Source organism: Oncorhynchus mykiss, chromosome 10 (assembly GCF_057628025.1).
Source record: "Oncorhynchus mykiss isolate SJ-2025 chromosome 10, ASM5762802v1, whole genome shotgun sequence".
Taxonomy (NCBI): domain Eukaryota; kingdom Metazoa; phylum Chordata; class Actinopteri; order Salmoniformes; family Salmonidae; genus Oncorhynchus; species Oncorhynchus mykiss.
The window spans coordinates 3,952,625-3,962,500 of NC_143031.1; the positions used below are offsets into that span (position 1 = coordinate 3,952,625).

General features: G+C 46.5%; 1 protein-coding gene across 1 annotated transcript in view; it reads right to left on the reverse strand.

Annotated features, from left to right (window-relative positions):
- LOC110534825 (neurobeachin) overlaps nucleotides 1–9,876 on the reverse strand; it is a 315,108-nt gene that overhangs the window by 149,731 nt on the left and 155,501 nt on the right. Inside the window, exons 17-23 of the mRNA XM_090188780.1 lie at nucleotides 8,752–8,814; nucleotides 8,224–8,321; nucleotides 5,428–5,520; nucleotides 2,790–2,898; nucleotides 2,202–2,283; nucleotides 1,286–1,403; nucleotides 837–1,029 (exon numbers count right to left, since the gene is read on the reverse strand). Coding sequence (XP_090044906.1) covers nucleotides 837–1,029; nucleotides 1,286–1,403; nucleotides 2,202–2,283; nucleotides 2,790–2,898; nucleotides 5,428–5,520; nucleotides 8,224–8,321; nucleotides 8,752–8,814 — 756 coding nt within the window. The remainder of the gene's footprint in view (nucleotides 1–836; nucleotides 1,030–1,285; nucleotides 1,404–2,201; nucleotides 2,284–2,789; nucleotides 2,899–5,427; nucleotides 5,521–8,223; nucleotides 8,322–8,751; nucleotides 8,815–9,876) is intronic.

Consider the following 9,876-nt stretch of genomic DNA (forward strand, 5'->3'; position numbering starts at 1 on the left):
TTGAGAGTCGGTTTCTTGAGGAGGGGAGCGACTCGGGACATCTTGAAGTCAGAGGTGTTGAGAGTCGGTTTCTTGAGGAGGGGAGCGACTCGGGACATCTTGAAGTCAGAGGGGTTGAGAGTCGGTTTCTTGAGGAGGGGAGCGACTCGGGACATCTTGAAGTCAGAGGTGTTGAGAGTCGGTTTCTTGAGGAGGGGAGCGACTCGGGACATCTTGAAGTCAGAGGTGTTGAGAGTCGGTTTCTTGAGGAGGGGAGCGACTCGGGACATCTTGAAGTCAGAGGTGTTGAGAGTCGGTTTCTTGAGGAGGGGAGCGACTCGGGACATCTTGAAGTCAGAGGGGTTGAGAGTCGGTTTCTTGAGGAGGGGAGCGACTCGGGACATCTTGAAGTCAGAGGGGTTGAGAGTCGGTTTCTTGAGGAGGGGAGCGACTCGGGACATCTTGAAGTCAGAGGGAATGCAGCCAGTGGTCAGGGAGGAAATGAGGGAAGTGAGGAATAGGGAGGAGGGATGGAGAAGGGAGGAGGGGATGGAGGAGGGAGGAGGGGATGGATGAGGGGATGGAGAAGGGAGGAGGGGATGGAGGAGGGAGGAGGGGATGGAGGAGGAGATGGAGTCTAGTGGGCAGGTAGTTGGGCGTTCAGACCTCACTAGTTACAGGATGTCATCTAGAGGGGAGAAAGAGGTCAAGGAGTAGGGTAGTTCTGGGGGGGGAAGGTAGAAAAGAGTTTAAAATTCAATTTAAATACTGCTTCCTGTGGGACGTGTCCAATTAAATCCACCCCCCCCCACACACACACACACACACACACCAACTCCTACACAGTGTGTGTTTACCTTGGAGTGAGCGATGGACAACGTATCCACCCAGACCCTCCACCCCCCCCACTCATACTTGATGGCGTGGTAGAGCAGGATCCTGAAGATGTTATAGACCATCTCTGCTATCTTCTGTTCCTCTGGGCTCTTGGGGTTGATGTAACCCAGACTGAACATCCAGTCCTGCCACACTGAACACTGCAACAGACACCTAGAGACAGACAATATATCATCAATAATATTCATACTGATCTATAATGCTGTTAGGGTTGATGTAACCCAGACTGACAACCTAGAGATGGACAAGTTAACATCTCAACTATTCATAGGGTGTGTGTGTTCTTTCCTGTGCGTGTCTGTGTGTGCGTGTGCGTGTGCGTGTGCGTGTGTGTGTGTGTGTGTGTGTGTGTGTGGTGTGTGTGTGTGTGTGTGTGAGTGTGTGTGAGTGTGTGTGTGTGTGTCCTCACCGTCTGTTCTCTCGGCTGCTGCTGAACAGTTTGATCATGTCAGACAGGAACAGTGTCTTGACCTCCATCAGTTCAGGACTACAGCTCTTCAACAAGGTCGCTACCACCTTCAAAATCACTGAAAGAGAGGGAGGAGGGGGGGAGAGGGGAGGAGAGGAGAGGAGAGGAGAGGAGAGGAGAGGAGGGAGAGAGAGGAGAGGAGGGAGAGGAGACAGGGAGGGAGAGAGAGGAGAGGAGGGAGAGGAGACAGGGAAGCAGAGAGAGTAGGGAGGGGGGAGAGAGAGTAGGGAGGGGGGAGAGAGAGAGAGGAGAGGGAGGAGGGAGAGAGAGAGGAGAAGAGGGAGAGGAGGGAGATAGAGAGGAGAGGAGGGAGGGGGAGGGAGAGGAAGAGGAGGGAGAGAGAGGAGAGGGAGGAAGATGAGAGGATGGAGGAGGGGGAGAGGAGGGAGAGCGAGGAGAGGAGGCAGGAGGGAGGGGGGAGAGCAGAGGAGGGAGAGGAGACGGGGTAGGAGGGAGAGAGAGGAGAGGAGGGGGGAGAAGGAGAAGAGGGAGAAGAGACGAGGGAGAAGTTGTTACCACCTTCAGACTAATAGCACAGAGAAACAGATAGTGTATCTTAATTTGATCATCCTGATGTTACACAGCAGAAAATATGGATCAGTAGACTAGACTAAACTAGTTGATGATGAAGAACTTGGATCAGTAGACTAGACTAGTTGATGATGAAGGACATGGATCAGTAGACTAGACTAGTTGATGATGAAAGAAAGAAAGAAAGAACACAGACAGACAGACAGACAGACAGACAGACAGACAGACAGACAGACAGACAGACAGACAGACAGACAGACAGACAGACAGGCAGGCAGACAGACAGACGTATAGTGGGAGAGAAGGTGGAGAAGAGTGGACTTACTGGGGTTCTGTATCTTGACGGTGGAGTCAGGTTCTGGGTGGGGCTTGTGGACTACCTGGGTACACACCTGTTCTGTCAGAATCTACAGTGGCGGAGAGTGACAGGTGTCAATCAAACATGACATGTGTCAATCAAACTTCACCAGCACAAGACACATCGTTTTCAGATACTACAGGAAAAGTTAATATAGAGGTACATGAGAAGTTACTGTGATGACATACAGTGCAGTGTGAGTGAGTGAGTGAGTGAGTGTGTTACCTACCTCGTGTAGTGTGTTACCTACCTTGTAGAGTGTGTTCTCTACCTCGTAGAGCGTGTTCTCTACCTCGTAGAGCGTGTTCCCTACCTCGTAGTGTGTGTACCCTACCTCGTAGTGTGTACCCTACCTCGTAGTGTGTACCCTACCTCGTAGTGTGTTACCTACCTCGTAGAGCGTGTTACCTACCTCGTAGAGCGTGTTACCTACCTCGTAGAGCGTGTTACCTACCTCGTAGAGTGTACCCTACCTCGTAGTGTGTTACCTACCTCGTAGAGCGTGTTACCTACCTCGTAGAGCGTGTTACCTACCTCGTAGAGCGTGTTACCTACCTCGTAGAGTGTGTTGTAGGTTGTGACGCTGACGGTGTTGGTGTGGATCATCAGCCTCTCTCCCAGCAGGGTGAACAGGCTGTGTGTGTGCATGATCTCCACTTTCCTCCTGCGCACACACACACACACGCGCACACACACACACACACACACACGCACACACGCACACGCGCACACACACAAAACAAATGTCACAGTGAGTAACAAATAATAGCGAAATGATGAACTCATCAGATCCTCAACACACACACACATACCACATACAGTCTGTCTCTGTCAGAGGCCTTTTCACCGCCTGGCCAAGAAAGGAGACAGCTAGAGGTGCTGTCAGTCACCATGGCCACCGGGGGATGAAGGGCGCGATAAATGAGAACAACCAACTGTCCCAGCCAACAGTACGTCACCATGACAACTACCGTACACTCCAAAACACCAGATCATCCAGCAGAGATCTCCTCTCCCATCTCCTCCTCTCCTCTCTCCTCCTCACCTCACCTCACCTCTCCTCTCCTCTCCTCTCCTCTCCTCTCCTCTCCTCTCCTCTCCTCCCATCTCCTCTCCTCTCCCCTCCCCTCCTCTCCTCTCCCATCTCCTCCCCTCTCCTCCCCTCTCCCCTCCTCTCCTCTCCTCTCCTCTCCCCTCCTCTCCTCACCTCCTCATTCAGACTGTGACAGCATATCATTACATCAGCATATAGTGGGTGACAGAGAGAGAGTTGGATTGGATGAATTAATGAATGGAATGTGGATGACTCTCAACTGACACTTGAGCCACTAGTCAATGAGAATGTTAGGTGACCTATCTATCTATCTAGCCAGCCAGCCAGCCAGCCAGCCAGCCAGCCAGCCAGCCAGCCAGCCAGCCAGCCAGCCAGCCAGCCAGCCTCACTAGTCAATGAGAATGTTAGGTGACCTATCCAATTCAATTCAAGGGCTTTATTGGCATGGGAAACATATGTTAACATTGCCAAAGCAAGTGAAGTAGATAATAAACAAAAGTGAAATAAACAATAAAAATTAATAGTAAACATTACACTCACAGAAGTTCCAAAAGAATAAAGACATTACAAATGTCATATTATATACATGTATACAGTGTCGTAACGATGTGCAAATAGTTAATGTACAAAAGGGAAAATAAATAAACATTCAAGGTAATCAGAGAATCCAGTGGGTTCTGGTCGTCTTTAATAGTTGATTCTAAGATTTGTATTTGATCATGTATATGTTTTTGCTCTTAATTCTTTGTTATAGAGCCAAAAAGATTGGAGAAGTGGTTTACCCATACATCTCCATTTTGGATAGATAATTATTCGTGTTGTTGTTTGTTTAGTGTTTTCCAATTTTCCCAGAAGTGGTTAGAGTCTATGGATTCTTCAATTGCATTGAGCTGATTTCTGACATGCTGTTCCTTCTTTTTCCGTAGTGTATTTCTGTATTGTTTTAGTGATTCACCATAGTGATGGCGTAGACTCAGGTTTTCCGGGTCTCTATGTTTTTGGTTGGACAGGTTTCTCAATTTCTTTCTTAGATTTTTGCATTCTTCATCAAACCATTTGTCATTATTGTTAATTTTTTCGGTTTTCTATTTGAGATTTTTAGATTTAATAGGGAAGCTGAGAGGTCAAATATACTGTTAAGATTTTCTACTGCCAAGTTTACACCTTCACTATTACAGTAGAACGTTTTAACCAGGAAATTGTCTAAAAGGGATTGAATTTGTTGTTGCCTAATTGTTTTTTGGTAGGTTTCCAAACTGCATTCCTTCCATCTATAGCATTTCTTAATGTTACTCAGTTCCTTTGGCTTTGATGCCTCATGATTGAGTATTGCTCTGTTCAGGTAGACTGTGATTTTGCTGTGGTCTGATAGGGGTGTCAGTGGGCTGACTGTGAACGCTCTGAGAGACTCTGGGTTGAGGTCAGTGATAAAGTAGTCTACAGTACTACTGCCAAGAGATGAGATATAGGTGTATCTACCATAGGAGTCCCCTCGTTCTACCATTGACTATGTACATACCCAGCATGCAACAGAGCTGCAGGAGTTGTGACCTGTTTTAGTTGGCTATGTAGTCTCCCCCCCCCCCCCCCCTCCCCCCTCACACACACAGGACTGTGCTGTGATATCGCGCTATCAGGCGTTGACGTCAGATTTGATGAATAACCCTCCCAGAATACTTTGCTCCTGATCAGGGCTTTACCTCACAGGAAGCATGTTCTGTCACAACGATTATTCCATCAGGATCACATTAACTCAAAACAAACACACAAACTCTCTGGGCCTATATGCTGAGCTCCTTCATGACTGTCCTTAACATGGCCAGCAGGAGACAACCCACACACATGGGGGCTCCTTCATGACTGGGCAGACAGGAGACAACCCACACGCATGGGGGCTCCTTCATGACTGCCCTTATTCTGACTTCACTAAACGTTTAAGGTTATTTAATGTAGGAGCCAACATGGTATTGTCAATGGCTTATGCTCCGATCAAACACTCACACCTAACCACCCATCCATCCACCCACCCATCCATCCACCCACCCATCCATCCACCCATCCATCCATCCATCTACCCATCCATCCATCCATCCATCCACCCATCCATCCAACCATCCAACCACCCATCCAGGTACTCACTTGTGTCCGAGGTGTTTGAGGAAGTATCCCAGGACTTTGAGAGCCTGGACTCTGATGCTCTCAGTCTTAGAGGCTAGGAGTTTACAGATCACCCTGGAACACAGTCAAGTCAGACAGACACCATACAGTCAGCCAGACACCATACAGTCAGCCAGACACCATACAGTCAGACAGTCAGCCAGACACCATACAGTCAGACAGACACCATACAGTCAGACAGTCAGCCAGACACCAGATAGTCAGACAGTCAGGCAGACACCATACAGTCAGCCAGACACCATACAGTCAGACAGTCAGCCAGACACCAGATAGTCAGACAGTCAGGCAGACACCATACAGTCAGCCAGACACCATACAGTCAGCCAGACACCAGATAGTCAGACAGTCAGCCAGACACCATACAGTCAGCCATACACCATACAGTCAGCCAGACACCATACAGTCAGCCAGACACCATACAGTCAGCCAGACACCATACAGTCAGACAGTCAGCCAGACACCATACAGTCAGCCAGACACCAGATAGTCAGACAGTCAGGCAGACACCATACAGTCAGCCAGACACCATACAGTCAGCCAGACACCATACAGTCAGACAGTCAGCCAGACACCAGATAGTCAGACAGTCAGGCAGACACCAGACAGTCAGATAATCAGCCAGACACCATACAGTCAGACAGACACCATACAGTCAGCCAGACACCATACAGTCAGCCAGACACCATACAGTCAGCCAGACACCATACAGTCAGACAGACACCATACAGTCAGACAGTCAGGCAGACACCAGACAGTCAGATAATCAGCCAGACACCATACAGTCAGCCAGACACCATACAGTCAGCCAGACACCATACAGTCAGACAGACACCATACAGTCAGCCAGACACCATACAGTCAGACAGACACCATACACTCAGACAGACACCATACAGTCAGACAGTCAAACAGACACCATACAGTCAGCCAGACACCATACAGTCAGCCAGACACCATAGAGTCAGCCAGACACCATACAGTCAGACAGTCAGCCAGACACCATACAGTCAGCCAGACACCATACAGTCAGCCAGACACCATACAGTCAGACAGACACCATACAGTCAGACAGACACCATACAGTCATCCAGACACCATACAGTCAGCCAGACACCATACAGTCAGCCAGACACCATACAGTCAGCCAGACACCATACAGTCAGCCAGACACCATACAGTCAGACAGTCAGACAGACACCATACAGTCAGCCAGACACCATACAGTCAGACAGACACCATACAGTCAGCCAGACACCATACAGTCAGCCAGACACCATACAGTCAGCCAGACACCATACAGTATCATATCCTGTATCCTGTATCATATCCTGTTTCTGTATCATATCCTGTATCATATCATGTTCCTGTATTCTGTATTATAAGCTGTTCCTGTATCATATCCTGTTCCCGTATAATATCATATCCTGTGTCATATTCTGTATCCTGTATCACATCCTGTTCCTGTATCATATCCTGTTTCTGTATCCCGTATCATATCCTGTTCCTGTATCATATCCTGTTCCCGTATCCTGTATCATATCCAGTTTCTGTATCCTGAATCATATCCTGTTCCTGTATGCTGTATCATATCATGTTCCTGTATCCTGCATCATATCCTGTTCCTGTATCATATCCTGTTCCTGTATCATATCCTGTATCCTGTATCATATCCTGTACCTGTATCATATCCTGTTTCTGTATCCTGTATCATATAATTTTCCTGTATCATATCCTGTTCCTGTATCATATCCTGTTCCTGTATCATATCCTGTTCCTGTATCATATCCTGATCCTGTATCCTTTATCATATCCTGTTCCTGTATCATATCCTGTTCCTGTTCCTGTATCATATCCTGTATCCTGTATCATATCCTGTTTCTGTATCCTGTATCATATAATTTTCCTGTATCATATCCTGTATCCTGTATCATATCCTGTTCCTGTATCATATTCTGTTCCTGTATCCTGTATCATATCCTGTTCCTGTATCCTGTATCATATCCTGTTCCTGTATCCTGTATCATATCCTGTTCCTGTATCAGATCCTGTTCCTGTATCAGATCCTGTTCCTGTATCCTGTATCATATCCTGTTCCTGTTCCTGTATCATATCCTGTTCCTGTATCCTGTATCATATCCTGTTCCTGTTCCATATCCTGTTCCTGTATCATATCCTGTTCCTGTATCATATCCTGTTCCTGTATCATATTATGTTCCTGTATCATATCCTGTTCCTGTATCCTGTATCATATCCTGTTCCTGTATCATATCCTGTTCCTGTTCCTGTATCATATCCTGTTCCTGTATCAGATCCTGTTCCTGTATCCTGTATCATATCATGTTCCTGTTCCTGTATCATATCCTGTTCCTGTATCCTGTATCATATCCTGTTCCTGTATCATATCCTGTTCCTGTATCATATCCTGTTCCTGTATCATATTATGTTCCTGTATCATATCCTGTTCCTGTATCCTGTATCATATCCTGTTCCTGTATCCTGTATCATATCCTGTTCCTGTATCCTGTATCATATCCTGTTCCTGTATCCTGTATCATATCCTGTTCCTGTATCATATCTTGTTCCTGTATCAGATCCTGTTCCTGTATCCTGTATCATATCCTGTTCCTGTATCATATCCTGTTCCTGTATCATATTATGTTCCTGTATCATATCCTGTATCATATCCTGTTCCTGTATCCTGTATCATATCCTGTTTGGCTGTCCCTCTACCTGTGTGTATGTGGTGTGTGTACATACCGTATGCCATTCCTCTGGTCGAAGGCTGGGATCATGGAGGCTGGGTGTTCTGACATCAGAGCCACCAACAACTGAAGAACATCATGGATATTGTCATCCTGGAGAATATATAAAGAGAGAGAAAGAGAGAGAGAGAGAGGGAGAGAGAGAGAGAGAGAGAGAGAGAGAGAGAGAGAGAGAAAGAGAGAGAGAGAGAGAGAGAGAGAGAGAGAGAGAGAGAGAGAGAGAGAGAGACTATTACAACACTGTATATAGACATAATATCACATTTAAATGTCTTTATTATTTTGGAACTTTAGTGAGTGTAATGATTACTGTTCATTTTTTATAGTTTATTTCACTTTTGTTTATTATCTACTTCACTTACTTTGGCAATGTTAACACATGTTTCCCATGTCAATAAAGCCCTTAAAGAGAGAGAGAGAGAGAGAGAGAGAGAGAGAGAGAGAGAGAGAGAGAGAGAGAAGAGAGAGAGAGAGAGAGAGAGAGAGAGAGAGAGAGAGAGAGAGAAGAGAGAGTTGTGTTTACCTCATGCATGGTCAGCAAGTAGTTCAGGATGCTCTGTAGCTCATCTTCCTTCACACCCCGATCCTGGGGAATACAAAGAGACAGAAATTAAATGAATGATGAGAGGAAGAACTAATAGTACAGTGGCCTAGCAGGAAGATTGGAATAGCTGTGAACCAAGCAGTTGTGGAGGTCAAATCCCAGGTGAGGACATGTTAAATACTAATGACTGTATAAATAAACATGCACAATAAAAATAATTTATGTCAACGTGTGTCAAATATGTAAGATGGATGTTAAAACCACTGTTTGTGTGACCAGTCATTTTTTAGATAAAATGCTACAATAGTTGAATGAATATGTGAGACAAGACACTTTTAAAATTTACTGATTTTTTTCTTACGTTTTCTCAACTTGGAGATATATTTATTTGATTTATTATAATATATATATATATATATATATATATATATATTTATTAATATTTATTAATTATTTATTTGTTCGGGTAACACTTGGACCTAAAAGTTGAGTAAAAAAAAAAAAGGCTGTGGAAAAAAAGTTACTTAATAATAATTAGTTGAAACAATTTGATTTGCAGACACCCTACTACAGACCCTGGTTCGAATCCAGGCTGTATCTCGTCCGGCCGTGATTGGGAGTCCCATAGGGCCGTGATTGGGAGTCCCATAGGGCCGTGATTGGGAGTCCCATAGGGCCGTGATTGGTAGTCCCATAGGGCCGTGATTGGGAGTCCCATAGGGCCGTGATTGGGAGTCCCATAGGGCCGTGATTGGGAGTCCCATAGGGCCGTGATTGGGAGTCCCATAGGGCCGTGATTGGGAGTCCCATAGGGCCGTGATTGGGAGTCCCATAGGGCCGTGATTGGGAGTCCCATAGGGCCGTGATTGGGAGTCCCATAGGGCCGTGATTGGGAGTCCCATAGGGCCGTGATTGGGAGTCCCATAGGGCCGTGATTGGGAGTCCCATAGGGCCGTGATTGGGAGTCCCATAGGGCCGTGATTGGGAGTCCCATAGGGCCGTGATTGGGAGTCCCACAGGGCCGTGATTGGGAGTCCCGTAGGGCCGTGATTGGGAGTCCCATAGGGCCGTGATTGGGAGTCCCATAGGGCCGTGATTGGAAGT